The following is a 23,979-nucleotide window of genomic DNA, read 5'->3' on the forward strand; positions in this document are numbered from 1 at the left end:
TTTTTTTACAGTGTGGCCCCTCAGATATCTAGAAGAGGGTCTGTCTGTAGCTAATTTTGCATACTGCCAGTAGGCAACTGGAATATTTATCTTTACTTTCAGAATGGAAGACAATGGGCTTTCATCGGGCTGAGACCTTTCTCAAATATGGAGTTACAGTAGATGTCATAGACAATTGATGCCATAGAATAGAGGAGTCCTCTGGACTGACGTCACACTCTGACCACATGAAGTCTGAGATCCACATTGCAGCCACACGGCTTTGCTGAAAAAAGGTTGACTTTGTTTGAAGTATGCTGCCTCCCTGCTTCTATGTAGTTCTGATCACCCAAACACAATGCTCCGTTACAGATCAAAATGTTGTCCATGTCTTTTTTTTTATTTTTTACTTTGTCTAAGTCCTATTGTATGTCGCTCGCTTACTAGATGAAAATACTTCATTAGGCTAACAGAGCTTCTGTGAATGCTGTCTGCCATGTCATCAGTCCATTTTTATCTATTGCTGCTAACACCTTAATGTTTTTAAGATTTAAAAATAAATAAAGAGAAGAAAATGAGTTGTTCAGTACCTTGCCTTTGGGCCTTTTGCTGTTGTGTTTGCAGCGATGTTTGCGCGTGTTGTATTTGGCTAGCTGGTACTCAGTGAATTGCTTAAACTTGTCAGCCATGGCCTTCTTCAGACAGGTTGGTAGATTTTTACTGAAACACTGCAGAGGAGATTGGATCGTAGAGGTTAGGGCAACTACAAAAAGTGGGTGAGATGTTTATAGATAAATAAATAAAAAAATTGTGGCTCACCGTGCTGTAGAGTCTGGCTACCTCCAGCCAATCAGAAGGCAGCTGTATGGCTGCACAGAAGTACCTGCGGACATGTGGTTTGGTAGCCGGCTGATTGGCAGCCAGAGTCAACAGGAAGTTCGCTGTAATGCGAATGTTCAGCTCCTGTCTGGTGTACACTGCCACCTGGAGGGAAAAAGGAAAAGAACAGATACAGTAAATGGTACACATTATGTCTATATGGCTTAAGTTAGGTACAGGCCAGGTACTGTGGTTTTCAATTAATACTGTAGCACTGGATTCCAGACTGATTCGCTACGTTCAGTGGATTATTTTTCTCACTTTGCTACTCAGTCTGGTAAGTAGGGGTGGGCGATATAGAAAAATACAATATCACGATATTTTTCCAAGCGGTATCACGCACGATACACAAATCACGATCTTATCACGATTCTTTTTCATGTTGGTTTTCATGGTTATTTTTCAAGTTACTTAACAGTGCAACAACCACCTACAAGGTAACACAAACTAAAAGAAACAGTAACAGACCGTTTAGACCGGTGGTCCTCAAAGTGGGGTCCAGTGACTCTCTGGGTCCATTTGGTTTCATTTGTATACTGTCAAAGGGGAGACCTTGACATTTTAAATTTTGAAAACCACTGATTTAGACCAAAATGCAGGTTTAAATGGATTCCGCAATGAATTAACAATTCAACATTGTATCACAATATTATACGATATCTCTGAAAATGCATATCGTGGAGAAGAGATATTGTATTGTTTCAACGATATTTATCACCATATCGCCCACCCTTACTGGTAAGCTTACTATCTCCAAACCTTGAGGAGAAACTGTGGGTCAACAGCAGAGATGTCCTTAGAAAGGTTTGTGATCCTGGTCCACACACTGTCCTCCGCATCCCAGCCTGGCTGACCTGGAGCCGTGCTCTTGTTGACCAGCGAACAGCACACCTCATCCAGTAAGCCATACTGAAGGGCAGAGGAACAGAGCCATGTTGAGAGGAAGGACATCTTTTCCATAGATGTAGTTTACTATGCAGAGAGAAATCGTTGTCGGGCAGAAACCTCATAACTTTGTGTGTTTTCTTAAATTAACGCCCTACTTGATACATACTACACAGCGTCACAAAACATCAAAAGAAGCACATCCAAAAGCTCGAAACGTGGCACGAAGTTGCGCGTTTTGAGCTGGTTCGGAGCAGGTCATTTCCACCCGACAAAGACGATATATTGTTGTTTTTGTTGTTACTTTTTTATTCGACTAATGCTGACCCGCGGACTAATGGAATAAATATCCCCCCCCCCCCCCCCCACACACACACACCTTTTTAACCTTCAGTTCTGCTTCATTCTCCTCCTTTCCTCTGTCTATTTCTGCAAACTCCTCCTGCCTGACTGCTATAGTCTCATCATGGTCCGGAGTACCAAGCTCCATCTGCAGCACAGAGAACTCGGTGGTCCTGTTAGCCTCCACCTCCATCTCTTGTTCCTCCATGCGGTCTTCTTCAGAGAGCTGTTGGCCCAGAAAATGAAAACAAAAGGGCAGCAAAAAGGTCTTAGAAACGCTGCCTACAATCACTTTGGGTGCCAGTTTACTGATTAGAAATGACTTTATTATGCATATATAAAATAATTTGACAAAAATATGTCTCCAACTCCAAAGCAACACTGCACTGCAACGCTCGACTATGCTTTAAAGCCCCTACACACTGTTTTGTAATTGTGTTATGGGTACATCCACGTGCATATTACGTGGTAATAAAGCAAAGTAATCTTTGTTTGGCAGGAAAGAGGCAGACTTGAATGAGGCATCAATAATTTGAATAGCTTTGATGTGAAATATTAGCAATTTTTGTATCATTTATTCATCAAGCTCCTGGTGGGTAAAGACCTTTAATCTCAGAAGAAGAAGAAAACAAAGCTATATAAGATAAAGACGACAGATGGTCTCATGTACCTCACTTGTCTCCTCGCTACAGGACTGAGTCTCTTCAGATACCTCGTCTTGTCTTCCATCTCCCCCATCCGGCTTCTCTTCTCCACTCAGACCAGGATAGAGGGATGAAGGAGGGATGAGACAGAGACTTGAGGAGGTATCCAGGGATGAAGACAGCCAAGAGCAATACAGGTCAGAAGAAGGCATCGCAGACACGAGTGAGGAGGAGAGCAGGAGAGGTTCTCTATTTAGCAGCGTGTTCTCAGTGCTGAGAAGAGCCGAGCTGAAAGAGAGAGCGTAAGAAGGGGAGGAAATGGAGAGAAGGAGGGTGGAGGTGGTAGAGGACAGGCCAGAGGGTTGGAGAGAGGGGCATAAGGAGGAGTGGGATGGTATGGATGAGTGCTCGCCAGTATTGGTTGGGGCCAATAGGGAGGAGGCCTGAACCAGAAGCTTGTTCTCCAGGCTTGGTGGAGTGTAGTTGGAAAACAGGCCTCTCCCCGATGTAGCCTGCTGGTCCGCATGGACCATGTCCACCTGACGCAAAGTCAGCGCCTTCATTTCTGTTGAGAGAGAAATCAATAGAAAGACAAAGACTGTCAGCAAGGTGGAGTCCTGTTTCAAGCCCTAGATAAACAAAGACTCAGCAGTATAATGTATACTGTGTAGGCTATAATTAACAGATAAGTTAAGTTGCTCAACAGCATTCCATCTGTTTGTACATGCATGGTGCAGCAGCTACGATATGTTATGTTGCCATAGTGTGCCAACAGGGCAATTATATTACAGTAGAAAAGAAGCTATAAAAAGGGAACAAAGTACACAAGTTATCTACGGTAGTTATTGTGACTACAATGAACAAAATGGATAAAATGACAGATGCAAGTAATAATAAATAATGCACATCTTACTGACCAAAAATAAACTTGTCTCGACTACTGGTAGTGTTAATCTTATACCCCTATACTTCAACATAACACGAATTGCGAAAATAGCAGAGCAACAAGCTCACAACACATCGTATCACAAGGCGTTGTTGTGAGATTGTAGATCTAATATTTTAATTTATTTTTTTTACAATTCTGGAAGGTTTCTGAAGGTTTTTGCCCAACATAGGCCTACCAGGATGGAAATGGTTAAAAGCTGCTGCTAGAGTTATATGTTGAAAGTTTTGAGCACACTGCCATTTCAGTGCAATCTGAGCCTTAAGTTAATTTGCATATGAAAAGCATTCTGACTTTGAAAAAGTGGCAGGTGCATGGGGTGTGGTGGAACATACTGTTCAAACACATGGTCATCATAACTCAAAAAGGTATGAATCGTACTTTATGAAGCAGGCCTGTAAAATGTGTCTGTAGTGAGAGAAAAAAAAGTAGGTGTAGATCAAGAGTGGATAGCAAAACATTTTGCTATGCACAAGTTTCCTGTGCGTGCGTGTGTGTGTGTGTGTGTGTGTGTGTGTGTGTGTGTGTGTGTGTGTCCCATCTGCGTCTCAAGTCCTTAAATTAGATCCTATTTCCTACTTCCTAGTCCCTATTTCCTTGATTGTATGTTAGTCAAGCAAGGAAAACAAGGAAATAGGAAAGAAGTGTAGGAAATAGGATCTAAATTAAGGACTTGAGACGCAGCTCTTCTTGTGTAAAAGTTGGGCATCACTTCTGTTCTGACTGGTTGCTGTTGCTGCTGTGAGCCTGTGACACCTGAATCTCTGCATGGTGATCACTTGATGCTTTGTTAAGTGATTTGAATCAGCCGTGTGGAGGACACCTTAAAACACCCCATTTCCCCAGTAAACTCATTGGGAAACTTGTGGATACACCATAAATGGGATTTTTCTGTGATTGAAATTGAATATCTCAAAATGTACAAAATAGCAATATTATTGCACAAATGCACACCATTCCTAAATATACTGAATGTTTTAAAGTGTCTAGCTAAATGTAAGAAGAATGAAAACTTAAAGCGAAGATATTTTGAGACTTTTACTTTATTCTCACTTGAGTACTTTTTACTCCATTAAAATTGTTTGACAGCTTTTACAATAGCTTTGAGGAAACATACATGTCCCACCTTCACCAGCTGCAACATTAAAGTAATGAATGAATCCATTACTGATGAGTACTGTAACGTTTGGTATTGTAGGTACATTTTGATGCTGACACTTTTGCCCTTTTACACAAATAAAATGGGAAGATGGAGCTTTTACTTTAGTATTTCTATTTATTGTAGCAGTAGAAATAGTTTAGTAACAGAACTTGTGGGTTCCTTTGTGGGGGTCTAAATTGACCCATACAAATCTGTAACTCTGACAGTGTACAAATGGAACCAAATGAACCCTAATGGGTCCATTTAGTTCCATTTGTACACTGTCAGAGTTAAGGGGAGACCTTGAAATGTGAAAGTTTGAGAAAAACTGGCCTAATTCTACCGCCACTGGCGCTAGATTAGGACAGTCTGTTACCAGACTGGCTCTGTGTCAGATTTACAATGACTCAGAGTCCACATACTCTACAGAGGCGTGGTTAGTTATTATTAAAAGACGTATAACTTACCGCAAATCCAAATATACCCTCTGTGGACAGACGACTTACTGTTACTGTGTAATAGTGGCTATTCTTATTAATGTATTCCGGTGTTGTTACTGTCACTATAGTCTATGAATAGAGGCTTGCCACCATATATATCTATGCTTGTGCACTGACAGCTTCCAGTCTGTTTCTTCCGTGTCCATTCCCGGCTGTTGATTGGCCGATTTTATTATTGTGTACATTTTTACCGTAAAGTCTAATGTCGCGTTCACAAGCTTTTATGCCTGGTGGTGGTTTCCATAGATATATATAAGAAGGCTAGATGGCGCAAGGCGGAGTCGGCGGCGTCGTTCACTGGCGGCCATCTTAGGACAGGACCATCCCCCGCGTCCTGCCGTTGTATTGTGCCTGTAAGGTGAGTGATCTGCACACTTAAATACTCTTTACTCTCTGAAATCTTGACCGATTTACTAACGGTTTGGATTATTACAAACATTATTAGCGTGGCTATGAGCTCAGGCTGGTTGACATGTTGAAATTGAAGCTTTTCATTTCGAAAAAAGAGCATGCAGCATAGTTAAGTGACATGGCTGCTTGCACAAGTTCATCAAGACAACAACAATCGAGATTTTCAAATATTATCAGGTTTTCCTGAGACCAATAACGATTTCATGACAACTAATCTTTTGTCTAAATTACATTTCTTTGTGTGGATATTGTTGTATTTTTTAGCTGCAGGCTAAGAGACAAGAAAGAGGCTGTGAGTGTGAGCTAGACCTATATCTTATTACAAAGTTGACAGCAAAGTTACAATGGTGGGAGAGGCAGAATTACATGATTTCCAAGCGGTTTGGTTTGTTAAAAATATCTTACATTTAGATACATTGATACAGGGAATTGCTGGCTTTTTGTTTACAGAAATAGGCCTAGGCTACTGTATGTGAACTTAAGTCTGTTGTGAAGATGCCTGATTGTTTTGCTGCCTAATGCATATGGCTGCTCCAATGAAAGGAGTAGGCCTATCCAAATGGAACCTGTGGGATCACCTGCCACAAATATGACAATATTATATTATAATTAGGATAATCATTATGTACAATACAAGTTCTGCTTCACAGGAACAACAGGGCTGTGAGATAATAACATTGCAAGAGTGTTGTTGACCCTGGCTTTTAGAAATATTTCTACCACCTGTTTACACACTTTTTAACTCTTTTATTGTGGTTGTCTTATTCTCAAAGTTTGCATAGGCTAATGCATACATGCATACATACATAGTGTACATAGGCCTACATACATCCTACATAAATCCTTAAAGGAGTAGTTCACCCCCAAAACGACTTTTTTTATATAGATTATTCACACCATGGAGACTTGAGTTCAATAATTTTTTTTTGTGTTTGTCACATTCTTCACAAAAAAATGATTATAGTAAATTTACCTCCATTGATTCCGGATGGGGACGAATGCATTTGGGTCCCCTTCCGGAATCAATGGGGGTAAATTTATTGGGGTAATAATAATATTAATAATATTATAATAATCTGTCTACTGCTAATTTCAGGATTTGTTGTGCGACGCTCTTTGAAGAAGCTGTCCTGTGATGTCTGCCGGGCCAGCCTTGTGACCGATGCTGAATCTGCCTGTAAGGACAAGAGCTACCACCTGCTGACCCTGAAAAGCAATGGAGGTCTGGTGATACCATCTGTTCTGAAGGCATGGTGAAGGCAGCAGAGTGGGTCGTTCGCCAGGCATCTGCAGAATCCAGATGAAAACAGCCCATAGGATAGGAGGATAGGTTCAGAGGATGTGTTTTTGCTCAGGCATTGACAGTCACCACCATACACTGATGAAGTTAGTTATGTCCCTGTTTTTTAAGCTGAGGCTGCACCATATTGCTAAAATGACTACCCAAAACAGTCCTTTTTAAAGGCCATTCGCTCAAACTCTGTGTGCACATACGGAAGCCTAATTTTGGCTTCGAGCCAATGTTCCTCAGTGGTTTATACTGTGTATATATATATATATATATATATATATATATATATATATATATATATATATATATATATATATATATGTATGGAAACATTTCATCCACAATTCCATGCTGTATTGATCTGGTACCATAGGAGAGATAACAGGCAAACAATGATCAAATAAAACATTCTTCTACATTCTATAATTGTGTAGTAGTCTTCTTGTAAGTAATGCAGATGTTAAATAATGGGTAATTTTTCCCCCAATGAATGTATTTGAGTCTGGTTTACCTCCTTTTTAGGCTTTACATTTAAAGTTGACTCCAAGCAAGAACGTATGAGCCCATGAGTAGTGCACTGAATGCCATCTGAGAAAAGGAACCCACTGTGATTTTGCTATTCAGTTAATGCTACAGGTATACTTGATGATGGTAAATCCTGTCTGTCTCTCTACACTGCCACACCACCGCCCTCTCAACAGCCCCCAACAGTTCCAGTCTAACCCCCAACCTCATTGATCATTGTTGAGCTGTTCAATACAATATTGGTCCATTGAACCTTCAAACAGGTGTACTGCGTCTGCATGTAGCCTACTTCAATATCAAGGGCCACCAAAAGCTACCTGTGCAGCATGGGGTTTAACACAAAAAAAAAAAGATTATTATATATCATGATTATTGCTGTTATGACTATAGTTGGTATATATTATGTATGTACTCGTCTAGCTGTTAGTGGTCTGATTTCAGAGGGAGGGGAGGATTGGTCATGTTACTGATTGGGAAATGACTTGCAGTTGCAGTGCTGAAATAAAATGTATTATTTTAGTTAAAAAAGAGGTTTATTTGGTTTTGTTATGTCCTTAATAAAATAACCTTGAAGCCCCATCTCTAATCTCATATTTTACAGAATGGCAACATGAGACTATTTTATATGAAATAAATATAAGCCAAATGAGACAGTTTTTTATATTAAATAAATACATTGATACATTTAATACATAATGTATTAAATAATATAAATATTACTAATAATGGAACTATTACATGTTATATTTACAATATAAATACAGTGTGTATAGCTAATTGCTTTACTTTACCTATATACTTAATGTTATTTCATATGGAAATCCATGGTTATAATTATTCTAAGTATACAGTAACGTAGCTACGTTTCTTAGGTTTATAACAAACCAATCCGTTTCAAAATAGGTTGAAAATTGAGCAAGCTCTGGTCATTTAAATAGTTCATGCACTATAGAAATGAATGTTAAACTGGGCGATCGGTCCTGTCCCAAGATGGCCGACCTGTAGCGTCGTCAGTCCCCATTGGCAGAGTTCGAGTTATGTGGGAGCCAGTGGGGTCTTAGCTCCCATAGTTAAAGTCTGGGACCCCATAGTCAACAACCCCCTTTGGGGTCTCTTTTTTTCTAAGTGTGTTTTTTTTTTTTTTTTCTCTCGTTTTTTTTTTATTTTTTATGTTCCATTGGAAGAATTTATATTATTTATGTTAACTAGATATACTAAATAAACATGTTAGACAGTAAGACTTAACAATGACATCACACCGTTTAATCCTACTATTCATTTTATTATTATAAATCAGGCGCATTTAATGTGGGGTGTGAGTCTTCCTTTACCGTCCGGGTTATAACACACTCGCTGCAATGGTTCCTACCTTTCCCCCAGGGCCGAGGAGGCCCTGGATGCAGACCTACCCAGCTGCGTGGTCTCGCCATGGCCTGGGCATAGGCTAAGCTAGGAACCACTGCATCGAGTCTTTGCACTTCTAGCCACGGCCCGGACGGCAAAGGAAGGCGGACACGCCGGACAGCAACAAAACAACCAAACAAAACAACGCTGTCTTAGCAAGACTGTAGCCTTAGTGTGCCTGTGCCCGTGACAATGTTTTTTTTAGTAAATAAATATGAACCCGACCCGCCTTGTTTTGAGAAAGAAAAATACCCATTTTAGCCGACTTTATGCTACCAGAACGGGAACTTTTGGCTGGATGGCTCAGAGCTCAGATCATCAGATGGAGGAATTGGGAACTGGAGGCTGAGCAATAATGGTGAGTTAATATGAACAGAAAAGACTGCCTGGAGTTGTCAACATAGCCAATGTGAAGCCCGAATTAATATTGTGAAAGGAAAAATATGATTTAATATAGGAAATACCCGTTTTAGCCGACTTTATATCCGCGAAATACCCGATTTAATATGATTTAATATAGGAAAGTACCCGTTTTAGGCGACTTTATATCCGCAATTACCCGATTTTTTTTCGCCGCCGCCGTATGGGAGCCCTATTCTGGCGGCGCCGATAACTCGATCACTGCCCATTGGCCTTTTTGATTGAAGGCTTTATTAGAAGTTTGCATAGGAAAAATGTACAGATTCATGACGGTACAGTTCACTGGTACAAGGTCTACTAAAAGGAGATCCATGAAAAGACTAAGCTTATTTCAACAGGAAACCATTTAAGTATCTCATATAACATTGAATGACAGACAAATAGAACACAGTACTATGCAGTAGACATGTAAAGAAAAAAAGAAAGAAAAAGAAAACAGTAGGTCTATACAATCAGTAAGTACAGTATATACAATATATACAAGGAAGGGGCAGGTAACAGTAAGTCTAAACAATCAGTATGTACAGTATATACAAGGAAGGGGCAGGGAGGGTAGGGTTGGGCTAGGTTTTTACCAGTTGTGAACGGCTGCTGCCTGTAAGTGGTTTTTTAGGGCAATTTTAAAGGATGCTAGTGATCCACACTCCTTTATGGCCTTCGGTAAGGCATTCCACATTTTTGTGGTATAGCAGAAGAACGAGTTCGACCCTTTCTTTGAGTTGACTCTGGGTTGAACGTGATCTGTGGCACTGCCTCTGGTGTTGTAATTATGGACATCCTTAACGTTTATAAAGTATTTTGACAGGTACTTGGGTATCATAGTGGTGTAGTGTATCTTGTACACCAGTCCCATTGCAAGTTGCTGTACTCTGTCATCTACTCTGAGCCACCCCACTCTTAACTGGTGAGTAGCGGTGAGGTGAGTCTGATTGGGAAGGTTAAGCAGGACCCTAATTAGTTTATTTTGGGCTGTTTGGAGTTTAGTTTTTAGGGCTTGTGGGGCGTCACGATACCATACGTGGACTCCATAGTCAAAGAGGGGCTGGATTATTGCACCAGCTATGGTCTTCAGTGTGTTGAAGTTGACCATTGGGGCGATCCTCTGTAGGAAACGAGTTCGTTGGTTGATTTTTTGTATTACTTTTGAAGTCATCTTTTCGCTGGAAAGATTAGCTTCAAGGATACATCCTAAGTAAGAGATTTCGTTTTTTCGTGTTATGACCTTGTCACCCACTTTGATTGTGAAGTTCTCTACCTTTTTGAGGTTATGATTTGATCCAAAGAGGATGGACTCGGTTTTGCCCAGGTGAATTGATAATTTGTTGTCGTTAAGCCATGTGCAGATCTTACTCAGTTCAGAGTTAAAGCTATACTGTGTAAGATTCTCAACTAGTGGTCAGTAGCCATATAGCAAACCGCGGTCGCGTTCGCGTCTTTCGCCCGTTTTTCGTACCTTCACACCCCCGCGTCTGCCTCCACAACGCCGAGAGCTATCTTTAGAGGGGTCCCTGGTTCCTGTGCGTTCAGGCATTCCGGAGAAACGGACTATTTCACCCTGCCTGGTAGGCGAGAATTACCTTTTGAGTAAAGAGACACACGGGCGACTACAAATATGGCGACCCCACTTCAAGATGCGCTGCATTGGCCGGTAGTGTACCATGTGTGCATGATCGGCGATGTGATTGGGCAACGTATACACAACGTATACAGATGATGCAGATTACGTAATCATGGCGCGAAATTCTCCCCCCCTCACGGCTCATAGAAAACATATAAAGAGAAGGCTTCAGAAGCTGAAAATAACGGAGTGGGTGTTCTAAAACTTTAGCGATTTAACAGTTAGGACAATTTTAAGATTTGTTTTATAAAAAAAGTTACATAGTAAAACTTTAAGTGTCTTTTCAACCTGCAAGTGGTCCTTGCCCGAGACTAGGAGAGCCGAGTCATCCGCGAACAGGAACAGGTTGCAGTCGCAAGCAGATGCCATGTCGTTCACGTATATTAGGAACAACAGAGGTCCCAGTATGCTACCTTGAGGAACTCCACAGCTTACTGGGAGGGGGGGGACAGGGTACCGTTAATCTCCACCACCTGTTCCCTCCCCACCAGGTAAGATTGCATCCAGCTCACTGCTGCGCTGTCAAGACCGATGGCCAACAGCGGGCGTGAGCTATCTAGCCTTTATATATATCTATGGTGGTTTCCATCAGTGGTGTGAAAAGTATTCACATGCTTTACTTAATTAAAAGTAAAAGTATCAATGCTGCAATGTAGACATACTTTGTTACAGCTCTTTACAAGTGAACTTGTACTTGAGTAAGTTCAAAAGTATTGGCATAATAGTAACTAAAGTTTTCAAACTAGGCCTACTGTAGTGTATTTGTCTCAGAGACGTAGTGGAGTAGAAGAAGTAAACATATCCCAGTAAAGTAAAAGTTCCTCAAAATTGGATGGAGGATAAACTTGATCCACTGTTTCAGTGTGATCCGGTCCGGGGCCCGCCTACTGAAAAAAGTTACTCTCTCAATTCAATTCAGTTCAATTCAAAATTAGCTATTTGGCATGATAAAACATACGTTTACATTGCCAAAGCAAGTTTCAAAATATAATAACAACATTTGAAAATGGGGGGTTCAGGTTGGGGGGGTACAGCATTGTGTAAACAAAGATATGTCACACACGCACGCGCCCCCCCCCCCCCCCATACACGCACGCGCCCCCCCCCCCCCCCCCCATACACGCACGCACGCACGCAGCAGGCGCACACACACACACACACACACACACACACACACCTGTGAATTCTGTTTCCGTATCCGCATCCCGGATCAGCTACTTGATAGACCATACCCATTTGCAATTGCTCTTCTTTAGAAAACAAATAGAAATACAAAATATATATCAAAAAACAAAACAATTAAAACATAAATTTGATATTATAAACAAAATGAGACCATTCACACCGGCTTATTTGGGAATGAACAACGCTACCGTAACGACTAATATAATTGTGCAAAAAGAGGAAGCGAACGCGCACCATTTCCGCTGCAGCAGACGGGGACGTAAGAAAGAAAAATGTGCCGAGAAAGGACGAATTGAAGCAGGAACGGGGTCGTTAAACATCGTTACGTATCGACCAGTGTTACAAACACACCCAATCAACAGTATTTGATGTTGGTATCAGAGTGGGTGTCCATTAGCGGAGGGGTTGTTGTGGTTAGTTAGCAGCCGCAGCCTTTAGCGACTTAGTTTGTCTCCTTGTTGAGGAAGCAGCTCGGCTAGCCAGCTGCTGCATTAGCCGTTAGCCTGTTAGCCTCCTAGCTGGTCAAAGATGGGGACGAGAGCGAGTCGCCTACAGGAAGACCCGGCGGTCCCCCCGGCGTTCGGAAAGGATGGCCCCAAGCGGGACTCGTACCGGCGACCCCGCTGCGCCAGGCCCACCAGTCTCATGGTGGACTTCTCGGGGAGCTTCGAGGACACGGAGGCCAACCAGAGCCGATCCGAGGAAGGCAGCGACTCAGACATGATGCCGGGGCAACAGGCGAGTGCCGACGGGAGCCCTGCCGACCGCATCAGCCAGGCGGCGGCGTCGTCGCCGGCCGGCGACAGCTCCTCCGCCGGGGAGGACAAGCCTGCGGCGGACGAGGACGGCAGCCCCGGCCCGGAGGCTCCCGTCAACGTGGAGCACCCATCCGGAGAGGAGACGGGAGGCCGTGTGCCCCACCGCACCTTTTCTGAACGACTGCCGGGGAATCGGCACTCGTCTGGGCGCAACGTGACCGCCAGATCCGCCCGGGTGCGGGGCGCACACCAGCGGCCGGTGTCAGAGGCTTGGATCGGCCTGTACCGCGTCAACAATCGACATGGCAGTGAGTTATTATAATGATGATCACACAATTCAGTGTTGTAGCTCCGATCGGAACCTGCAACGGGGCTTGATTCAGTACCACGTTGTTATAACGATAACACAATCAGTTCAGTATTTAAGTTATTATTGTGATCATCGTGATCACACAAGCAGTATTGTGTTCTGAACCTTAGCTTTTAGGACGTGTGAGGATGATTCACAGCTGTCCTTTTCTTTCCACACTGCTTGGTAGTGAGTAGGATGTATTGTCTATACAGTTGTAGAAGTAGCAATTACATTTAGAGGAACACAACAAACAATGGCAGCTGCTTTTAAAAGTTACTATTAAACATGAGAAGCAACAACGTGACCCTCAGTCTGGCCATCGCGAAATTAAAATGGATTTATTCTTTACATTCCTGAGCAGATTATCTCTTCTCTCGTGCTTACATGACGATTTAAACCATCTGAGAGGATCTATTGTACATTGTGGACTTGTAGCGTAAAACTATAGGAGGTGGCTGGTTTTCGAGTCACAGGGGCTGTGTTGGTAATAATTTCATCATGCTGTGGCTAGTTTTCTTAACTTGGTGCAACCTCACTTCTACTAGTCTGAGCATAGAAACCCTTTCCTTTCAGAGGAATGGCATTTTAATTGCTGTGTTGCATTGTTCAATCAAATGCACATAGACAGGAGTAATGTAATACCATCACAAGATCCCACCACCAAAACATAACAATAGGCTAGGCTGACTTTCAGGGCAGCCCTCTAGCAAGTGTAGTGAAATGGGTCAAAGGCTTCATGTGCCCACTCACTCATAAAGACTGGAGGGTAATGTGGGACACCATTTCTTTCGTTACCAGACCATAGACTAATGTCCATGGCCTCAGATATCCCCGAGCAGGACAGCTGGGAACTTACGCTTTCATCATGGCGTTCATATTTTGCTTAAAAAAAAGTATATATATACACACACACACACACACACACACACACACACACATGTATCTATATATGAAAAAGATAGCAGGTCTATAAGCTCGCCACACATGTGAACTTGGAGATCGGCTATTTTAGAAACTAGAATAGGGCTTAATCAACGACACTTACATATAATTCGATGACTATGGTCCCCGACTCCCCCCCAGGGTCTACTTTGCTTTCCTACTTAGACTATGTTCAGACAGGCAAGGCAACCTAAACCAAATTTTGTCCTATCCAAATTGGAATCAGATTATTATTTTTTTCTTGTATAAGTTCTGAACAGCAAAATAAAAACGCATTATTCTGATCTTTTACAAATCAAATTTGAATCACATTTCTAGGTGGTTTGAAATTTGATTCAAATAAGGTGTTTTGAAATCTGATTCAAATCCGATCTCTAAAGATTTGTCTCAATAGTTGGATCTACAAGCTCACAAAGTTGACACTGTCATGCTACACATTATTCAAGCTTTTGTCTTTAACATTGTTACCACAGCAACCAATGCAGATCGGTCGACGACGTCTGAATACACAAATCTGATCTAATCACTGATTCACTTGTAAATAACAGTGTGGACAGTCAATCTGAAATATCAGAAGTGAGAAACCAATTGGGTTTGCCTGCATTCTGAACAAAGGCTTTGTCTCCTTTCTCATGCAGATATCCGCTGTCCTTTTTGCACCAAGCCTTTTCCGGGGGGCAGGATTGAGGATCACCTGTTGAGCTGTCTCACGTCTCCCCCCCTACCATACAATAGTGAGTATTATATTGAAGCCACGGCTTTTACATGCATCTGAAATCTCCATCTATTATCCCCTCCATGTGTTCATGGTGATTTTGAATATGTGTCACATAAACAAAAAGTAGATCCACAAGCTCAAGTAGTACTTTCACTATTAGTCACACGGTTAAGTACTGTATAGGGCGTTGGTTAATGTTCTATTAAAACAATTGATTGTAAATGTCGCTTGTAAACTGTGACATTGGAGCTGGAAGCCAAAAGCACAGCTGCTATGGAACTGGACACCTGTAGTTGACACTTTGGAGGGTGAATGTGAACCACAATGACACCATGGGTAATATTTAGAGGCAGGTTTATCAACACTTTCGACCCACCAGTCTATCATGTCATCCCTAATGTTGTTTGTGAATGTGTGTATTTTAGCATCAAGTGGTTAAATCATCCCACCTTCACTGTGTGTGTGTGTGTGTGTGTGTGTGTGTGTGTGTGTGTGTTCATAGCGGATGTGCTCAGTAAAGACAGTGGGGAGTGCTCTATCTGTTTGGAGGATCTGGTGCAAGGAGAGACCATTGCTCGTTTGGCATGCCTCTGCGTCTACCATAAGAGGTAAACAAGTTCAGTTTGTTTAGTTGGTCTAGCTTACTTTGTGTATTTTCCCAGTGATAAAATAAAAAGTGATAACATATAACGATATAACATGGAAGAGATAAATCCCTCAAAATGTGAGATGACACCAAAATAGACAACAAAATTAGATATCAGAATTTGACTTAATAAAAAAGTTGAAACATTGCACATGAGGTGCCAAATATTGGGAATTTAAACAAGTCGCACAATCCTCCACACTTACTGTGAAATGTAGTGAATTTAAAAAATAGATTTAAATGAATGTGACAGCAAGTTGAGAGGAACGTGTTACTTTTTCCCCTATTGCATTTAATGGCATGAAAGGCGTTCAGGTGGAGTGAATTAAGCCTAGGTTTCTTTTTTTCTTTTTCTTTTTTTTGTTCAGTTGTTTGCACACACTGACATGAGTTGATGAAAATGTAACGTGTCTTTCCCACATCCATTTATTTCTCCTACACCGCTGCCTTCTCCCTCTCCTACTGTCTTTCTCTCCCTCTGACTTTTTTTTGTTTTCTACATTTTTCCTCTGATTCTTTCCATTCCTCTGCCTCTTCCTGTCCTTCCTCCTCCACCTTTAATTTGTCCTCCTTCCCTTCTCCTTTCCCCCCCGTTCTGTCAATATGTCCCGCTCGTCCAGTTGCATCGACTCCTGGTCAAAGGTGAAGCCCTGCTGCCCTGAACATCCCTTTGATTGATGTACCTGTCACATGTATTGAACACGGTGACCAACCCCACTCAGGTAGGTGTCGTGTGTGTCTCGGGCGGTGAGTTGGTTCATGGCGCATATGAGCGTGTGTCCAGCCGACAGTCGTTCTCCATTCTGAACATTATTTTCCACACTCTATTCAGTCTCCCTTAATCACTTAAACCCTACACAATTCATACATTACATACAGTACATACAACAAACATTTGAACCACAACTTGATGTTGTCTGTATTTTCATGGGTCATATATACTGTACGTAGTAGATCCCAATCCCATGAGCTAAACTTAATACCTTTGCTGAAAATAGTTGATCTACAAGCTCACAATGTGTCGCGAGCTTGTAGATCTGCTTTTATTTTTTATTTATTTTTTACTTTTTTTGTGAAAGTATTCACTTCAGATTAGAGATGCTAGGGTTCAAGTGATTATCCACATTAACCCTGGCATCCCTACTTTGTGTTAAAAATAAGCCTGTAGATTGGTTATGTTATATATTTTGATTTTGTTATATGACAACGTATATACAGTGATTAAGTTATTAAAATGGTCACATATTAGATTATCAAATTGGTTTCTGTATTGGTGCAAAGAAATGCTCAATTAGTTTAGATTCACACATCATACCATCACAGATGTAATGCAACCTCACGTATTGTGCAATGGAACAGTTCAGTAAATGTATTGGGGAAAGAAGCATGACATATCTCAGTCCAAGTTTTATCTCAAAAGACTGATTAGAAAACAAATCCATGTGTCTAACCTTTTTTTTTTTTTTCTTTTTTTTTTGCATCCCTACAGGAGACTATACCGAATCCCAATACTGCAGAATAAAAATCATATTTGATTTTCTAAAGAGTAAACCCCCCCCCCCCCCCCCCCCCCAAATGAAAACTTTCTACAATCAATGTGGAGGAGAGAGAATCCTAGGAGGAAGCACCAAATGAACTTTTTCCACATGGACCACTCCCATTTGTACTTGGTGTGGACCATTTTAAAGCCAAATGGCAACAATGAAGCCAGCTGTTCCCTCAGTCCTTGGTCGGGACAAGTGATGGAACTGGTCCCCTCCCATTTTCCTTCAAGGACTACTCAGAATCTGCTGGACACAACAAACTAAAAAAGACGTCAAAGAAATAGTTTCAATCGAAGATGATGGAAAACCCCTCTTAGAAAGACCTCTTGACTTTGAGGAGGAAACAGCAAATTGACTGTGGCTCTTAAAACCTCCACTTTTTATTCTTTACAAATGGTATAGGTCATTTCTTCTCTGCCAATGTTGCAAAGGAAAGTATTGTTAATTAGCCTACATTTATTATGTTACATTGAGTGAATGTTTCGTTTCTTGGTTAATCCAGAGACTGGAAACTAAAAGAGCGAACAGTTACCACATAAAACCAATATCGCAATGCTTTTACTTTACTTTTTATTTTTTCAAACTAGCTGGAGGTTGAGGGGTTGTATTTCTGTGAGCGGGGGCTGCTGTAGTTTAGGTGGGATTTTATTTTATTTCCGTCATTACCTGTATACATTTCAGGGGAAGTTTGGGGGGTGATTGATTGTTTGCTGAATAGGTCAGCTTCCCAGTAGGTGGTTAGTGCTGAACTTGCTGCTACTTGGTGGTTGTTTTAGGTATTTCAGAAGGCCATAGCAGTACTAGTGTTGGCACCATTTTGAGCACTTTGTTCTCCCTCAAGGCAGATTCTTTTCAAATAAGTTGTGAATGAGAAATTGTCCTTATGTTGTGTGTGTGCGACTGTGCGTGTGCGCGTGCGTATATGTGTTGTTCATATGTACTGACGAGTGAGGACAAAAATGTCCTGATGATGACTGTGTTTGTGTTGGCGTGTGTGATGACAACTGAGGGCAGGAATTGTCCAGTGTGTGTGAGTGTGTGTGTGTTTACAGTACAGTGCCCAGAGGTCTGCTGGTCAAGAGGGCTCTTTTTTTAATGCTAGTTTTTAATCAAACTGCGATTTCGGTAACATACTGCTATACGGCAGTGGTACATTACCTGGTGCCCCACTGCTTTCATTCTACTTTGCTGAAGAAATGTGGTTTGTGTTTTGTCACACTTTTAAGGTGATTTATACAGAAGTCGCACACTTAAAATAGCTGATCTACAAGCTCAAGGCAAGCTTGTAGATCAGCTATTTCCAGTGCGCGACAACGGCACACAACCAAGAATAAATCAGGCATTACTCCTCTTCACCCTCCAGGGACTAAGTCCAGATTTCTCTTAAAACCAGACGCCAAGAGTTACTGTGGGCCATCTGGTTTGTTGAATGGCAGAGTGGAGAAATGTATGGACAGACTAGTCGAGGGAGGCATTTTTGGGGGGCATGTTTGCACCATGTGGCAGATGCCTCTCCCAATACTGGAGGCTATGGAACGCAGCGTGGATGGATAAATAATAGTGTTAACTCCCCCCTTCTTCCCTCATGAGGATTCATAGACATTGTATCTTACCAATTATTGATTCTAATTATTGCTTAAGGTGTTAAATGGATACCCTTGCCTTTTTATGTGTGTGTGTTGATTGCCTTTACCAGGTGAAGGGATTCACGTGCAAGCTGGTATTTGTTGTCTTTAGTGACGGGGTGAGTTGAGATGTTAAGCCTAATTCTGAGGCTGAATTAGTGACGAGTGAAGCATGACTGGTGTGAGTTTGGTGCAAGATTGGCACAGACCAGCAGTGTAGAAAACAAAACATGGATTTATTGCTTTTGCTGCCTGAACTTAAAAGGGCATGTCTGCTGTTCTGCATGATCCATTTTCTATCCTAAAACAAACAATCTGGATCAGCACAACATTCAGCTCTGTCCACCCCAGCTTTTTCGTCCCTTGTTCTGAGATTTGAGGTGCTATGACTTGTCCTGCCACGAGTTGGCGACCTTGTGCATGTTTCCCCCTTTTTGTATTGAGATAAAGAAAAATAATGCCAAAAGTATGTCTGTGCATTGGGAGCAATGTCTTAGAGAGCAGAATAAGAGAAACATTGATAATTAAATGTTACATTTTGTTGTGGTGATAACGCATAATATTAACTTGGAGTGGGTGAAAAGGGGAGGGGCTATAAGATGAGCACGGTTGGGTTGTCGGTGAAAATAATAGACAATCTGAACACCCTCCAAACGTTGTTTTACCTTCCCCATAAGCTGTGTGGTGCAATACCTCAATTTTTACCAATGCTAACTAAGAAACTCATGTGTAAACTAGTTCCTATACAACCAAGGATGATTATTTTGTACAATTCTCCTCCATCCTTGGTTTAAAATCTCCTCTGCCCTGTGCTTTGAGCTCATGGATACATCGATGGATTGATTGATTGATTGATTCGATGAGAATGTGTTTTTATTTTACGTTTTTTAAAGGGTCACCACAGTGGTATCTGCATCCCGATATGGACAATCTGCCTTTAACTCTGGTTATAGAAACAAACTTTTGAATTTTATTTATTAAATTGTAAATATTGTATTGCAATTCAAAAAAATGGCTTGGTCTTTGTTTGGTCAATATACTGTTTCTAAGCTCCAATCTTTTGTATGTCTCAAAAGTTGTTTTTATATGTATTTTTTACAATAAATATATGTGTGAGACCTGTCTTTGTGTATGTCAGTATTGTGTGTTTGTATTCTGTGCAACGACAACAAGCCACTAACCCGAAATATCCTATTTCAAGATCAAGTATGTACAGTATTGTACTCCACTTAGTTTCAACCTGGCATCCTGATTTTGGGCATGTCATTATATTTGACCATTGTAAAATAACTGATTTACAACAACTATGATCCAGTAAGACCCCCTCCACCAGTCCTGACAGTTGCTGTCATCATCAGGTCCCCTCTCATCCATCCAGCAGTTCCTGGCTTACAGGTACTGTCATCAGGTTGACCCTAGTCACATTGGCCTGAAAACAATCTTCAAAAAGTGTGTTATTCCCAAAGCAATCATTCTGACCTGTTGTTAATACTCTTCTTGTCAGTTGTCGTTTTAAGTGTGTGTGTGTGTGTGTGTGTGTGTGTGTGTGTGTGTGTGTGTGTGTGTGTGTGTGTGTGTGTGTGTGTGTGTGTGTGTGTGTGTGTGTGTGTGTGTGTGTGTGTGTGTGTGTGTGTGTGTGTGCGTGTGCGCGCGCGCGTTATATGTTTCCGGTTTAAATCTGCTACAGAGCCTATCAAACAAAGATAGATTAATGTCAACTTCTGGAAACCCAGGACTACATTTGTCTACAGAGCCTATACATGTCCACTTGCTTTCTGTTCATTGTTGTTTTAACATGGGACACCTTTCCAAAATGCTATTAAATATTTCATTAACTCTATAATCTTTATCTTTTTTCCTATTCACTTTGAATAGATTCTTTCAGCACTTTCCAACTTCCCTAATTTGTTTTATACACCAAAAAGCATTGTCAGCTGAAAAGGTTTATTCTGAACATTTGTTCTTAGACTTGAAAAAAATCTCTGAAGTGATCCATCCATAAAGAAGATATTTTTAACTTGTGCTAATGTTGTACTTCAACCACTGAATGGGACTACTAGTAGTATCTGTGCATCTCAATAGATGCACAGATACATCACATACGGACAGGGTTTGTTGCAGTAGTGTCAAGAGGAGGCGACTTTAGAATAGTGTTGCTTTCGGGCAGAAACCTTTTATCTCCATATTTCTTTCATATCTCCATTGTTTTTTTCATAAATGAATGTCCTACTTGATCATACTACACTTACTACAGCTTCACACAAATGTATCAAAAGAAGCAGATGCACTACAGATCCACAAGCACAAATGTGATGCGAAGCGACACCTTTTGAGCTTTCGATACTCTTGAATTTGAAAGTAACACTTTTGGACATATGAGGTTTCCCCCAGACAGAGACGATGGGGAACTTGTGTGGGTTAGTTCTGCTAAGACCCAACTTCAGAATGGGGAACAAATTCTGAGTTATGAAGACTTTTAGTAATTTGTTTATTTTTAAAGATTTATTTTTGTATGCCTTTATTAATAGGACAGTAGACTGGGTTCGAACCCGTGACACACTGTCAGGCTGGCATTGCAGCCAAGGTTGCCCGGGCCACCACACCGGCCATTCTTGTACTGCCACTTTATAATGTCCAGAAAACCACATTACAGTTAATATTCATGTACAGCAACTTACTATCAATAAGCAATAATTAGGAGATTAATGAGTGAAAAGCATGTATGGTCATGTAGAATAAGGAATTAATACAAATAGACTAATAAAGAGCTTATATGCATGCATGCTATAGCAGCTAGTTAATGGTAAATAGTGTAAATAATATGTACCTTTATATAGTGTTATCAAAAGGGAATTAAAAGAGCAATCAACAATAAGTATTGGTAAAAGAGAATAAAAGTAGAAAAGTGTGCTCAGACCAGGTTGCCTACCCAGGGCCCGAAAACGTTGGAAATTGTGGTACTTTGGTCATAGTCACTTGGGATGGCATCTGAAAAATCTAACTTAATACATCTGATCACATGACTATAGAGATGCTATGTACCGATTTGCGTGATGTTTGGACAAAATCTGTATTTGCGTGATGTTTGGACAAAATCTGTAGAACTAATATCAAGAAATTGTTTTTGCAAAGATGCCACTATAACAGGCCGATGTGAAATATTTTGGGCAGAGGTGTGTGCACAGTCTCGGGCCAACGGTAGCCGAGATTAGGTGCCCACAGAGACGGACATACTGACAAAACAGAACGGATGGACACACACACACACACACACACACACACACCACATTCCTTGTACCCTGAATTATCACGGTGGGATTCACAATACTTAATCTATCTATAGATCACCACCAATGTACACTTATCATGGGGAACAACACCCCCCAACCATGTACCAACCAACCAATCAACCAGTCATAGAATCTTTCTCTTTCAGTGATGTAGACCCAGGTTTTTTTTAGAAAGGTCTGTATAACCGTAAGTTTAATTCCTTGGAGAGTGGCATCGGTATCTTAACCAAAGGTGGAACAGCTGAATGGGAAGCGAGAACAGCCGCCTGGGCATCAGAAGGTCCCCATATGGCCCGAGCAACACACTTAACCCCTTAACTGCTCCCCATGGTGCTGCATTAATATCATCATGGTATTTCAGAAGACGATATTCACGTACTGTATGTGCAAATGTATAGTGAGTGACAAATACCCCAACAACAACTAAATGTCAGTTCTTTCTCAATAACATAACCTCAGTTTCCTGTTTGTGAGCTCACAGGCTTACTGTATGTAGCCTGGCCTTTTCTTAGGCCAGGCTGTTTCTTTTTCCAGCATTGTGGTTCTCTGTATGCAAGACCGAAAATGATTGTAGAAGTCGCCCATTAAGAACGGCAGCCAATGACTTGCAGATGTCACATACAGGACTGATGGAGTAGTGCCTTGCTGAAAGGCTAGTCAGGACATATGGCTGCAGTTAAGACTGAACCTACACATTGCTGCCCACCCAGGCATCCCCTCATTATTTTAATTGTGAGTATTAAGCCGTATTTAATTATACTTTGTTGCACATAGGGCAGGTTTTATGCCTGCAGGATGTCTGTTTTATGCGATAGGAACCATACTACCGTAGCTTCCTTTTTCACAACACCACCTCCATTTGTCATCACTGTGCGAATGACACCGATGGTTTCTGTGGCCATCGTTGTCTTCTCTATGACCATGCAACTTTGTGGACAGACAGAGTGACATACAGTAGCCTCCATGCACAGATAAACAAGACAAACCCGTTCCTTTTCAGGAAATGGAAAAAAAGAGAACCTTTGTTTCAAATAGATCCAATGTAATTATTAGGTAAATACCTAATTTACCTTTGACTAAAACACAGGTAGACCCTATTTTGGTCATTGAATTAAATGTGAACATATTTTAAAGAAAAATGAGAATAGCTCACAAATCACAATGCATTGTGATGTTGTGAGAGATGCTATATTCACTACTTTATTAAAGTATAAAATAGTGCAATAAATGTTGATACAAGGTCTGCAGGAACAAAATTGAACTGTACTACTTTTGTCTCATGGTCTTTTGGCTGTGATTCTACTAATCATACTATACCATCACTGACCTCTTGATCTGTCGGTTGATTATTGGAAGGTTTGACGTAATAAGCCTATATCCCCTCACAAGCACATGGTTGGGAAAGAAAGAGGCAGTTGGTCTAATTTACATACAGTGTGTCAAGTGATGTCTTACATGACCCTCTAGCTCATGTCACCTACTGACTACAGCAGCAGTAGCATTACATTTACCAATTCCAAACACTTGATTTTAAGCGCCGGCCCTAGACTAAATAATCTCCAATCAATATTTGGCACAAAGTATGAGTTCATTTGGCACAAAGTATGTCAGTTCCTGATGGTAAAGTGTCAGCTGTTGATGGGGGTGAAGAGTACTTTTTATTATTGTACATAAGCCTGGTGTCTCTCTCTCTCTCTCTCTCTCTCTCTCTCTCTCTGTCTGTCTGTCTGTCAGTCAGTTAGTCTGTCTCTTATAGAAACTGGCGTTTATTTATTTTATACATAACCCTGGTTTTAACTGACAGACAGTGATCACTTAAAATGTTTCTTTATTGAAAGATTTTAGTAGCTATTAACCAACAATTTGTACAAAACTTTTTTTTTTAAATTGTTTTTTTTTTTGTGTGAATTGTGACAGATACTGTGAGCATTTGT

At 41.1% G+C, this 23,979-nt stretch overlaps 2 protein-coding genes across 3 annotated transcripts in view; one reads left to right on the forward strand and one right to left on the reverse strand.

Moving 5' to 3' along the window:
- tep1 (telomerase-associated protein 1) overlaps positions 1-5,411 on the reverse strand; it is a 54,920-nt gene extending 49,509 nt beyond the window's left edge. For both annotated transcript variants that reach the window (XM_080726697.1, XM_080726696.1), the window contains exons 1-6: positions 5,284-5,411; positions 2,756-3,294; positions 2,123-2,311; positions 1,618-1,767; positions 799-963; positions 570-707 (exon numbers count right to left, since the gene is read on the reverse strand). In XM_080726697.1, the coding sequence (XP_080582823.1) occupies positions 570-707; positions 799-963; positions 1,618-1,767; positions 2,123-2,311; positions 2,756-3,292 (1,179 nt within the window). In that variant the 5' untranslated portion in view covers positions 3,293-3,294; positions 5,284-5,411. The remainder of the gene's footprint in view (positions 1-569; positions 708-798; positions 964-1,617; positions 1,768-2,122; positions 2,312-2,755; positions 3,295-5,283) is intronic.
- A 7,051-nt stretch (positions 5,412-12,462) lies between these two features.
- Positions 12,463-19,762, forward strand: LOC308284687 (uncharacterized protein). Its single transcript, XM_080725392.1, has 5 exons — positions 12,463-13,236; positions 14,861-14,956; positions 15,443-15,548; positions 16,207-16,308; positions 17,076-19,762. Exons 1-4 carry the CDS (start codon positions 12,699-12,701, stop codon positions 16,262-16,264), a joined length of 798 nt encoding a protein of 265 aa, XP_080581518.1. The 5' UTR covers positions 12,463-12,698; the 3' UTR covers positions 16,265-16,308; positions 17,076-19,762.
- Positions 19,763-23,979: the final 4,217 nt, after the last annotated feature.

This window comes from Nannobrachium achirus, assembly GCF_963921795.1.
Source record: "Nannobrachium achirus genome assembly, chromosome: 5".
Taxonomy (NCBI): domain Eukaryota; kingdom Metazoa; phylum Chordata; class Actinopteri; order Myctophiformes; family Myctophidae; genus Nannobrachium; species Nannobrachium achirus.

What these genes read in the sequence shown, in the direction of transcription:
- LOC308284687 (XM_080725392.1), top strand. Translation starts at nt 12,699, where the DNA reads ATGGGGACGAGAGCGAGTCGCCTACAGGAAGACCCGGCGGTCCCCCCG. An exon ending in CGTCAACAATCGACATGGCA is followed by an intron (nt 13,237 to 14,860) that starts GTGAGTTATTAT and finishes TTTCTCATGCAG; the next exon opens with ATATCCGCTGTCCTTTTTGC. An exon ending in CTCTGCGTCTACCATAAGAG is followed by an intron (nt 15,549 to 16,206) that starts GTAAACAAGTTC and finishes CCGCTCGTCCAG; the next exon opens with TTGCATCGACTCCTGGTCAA.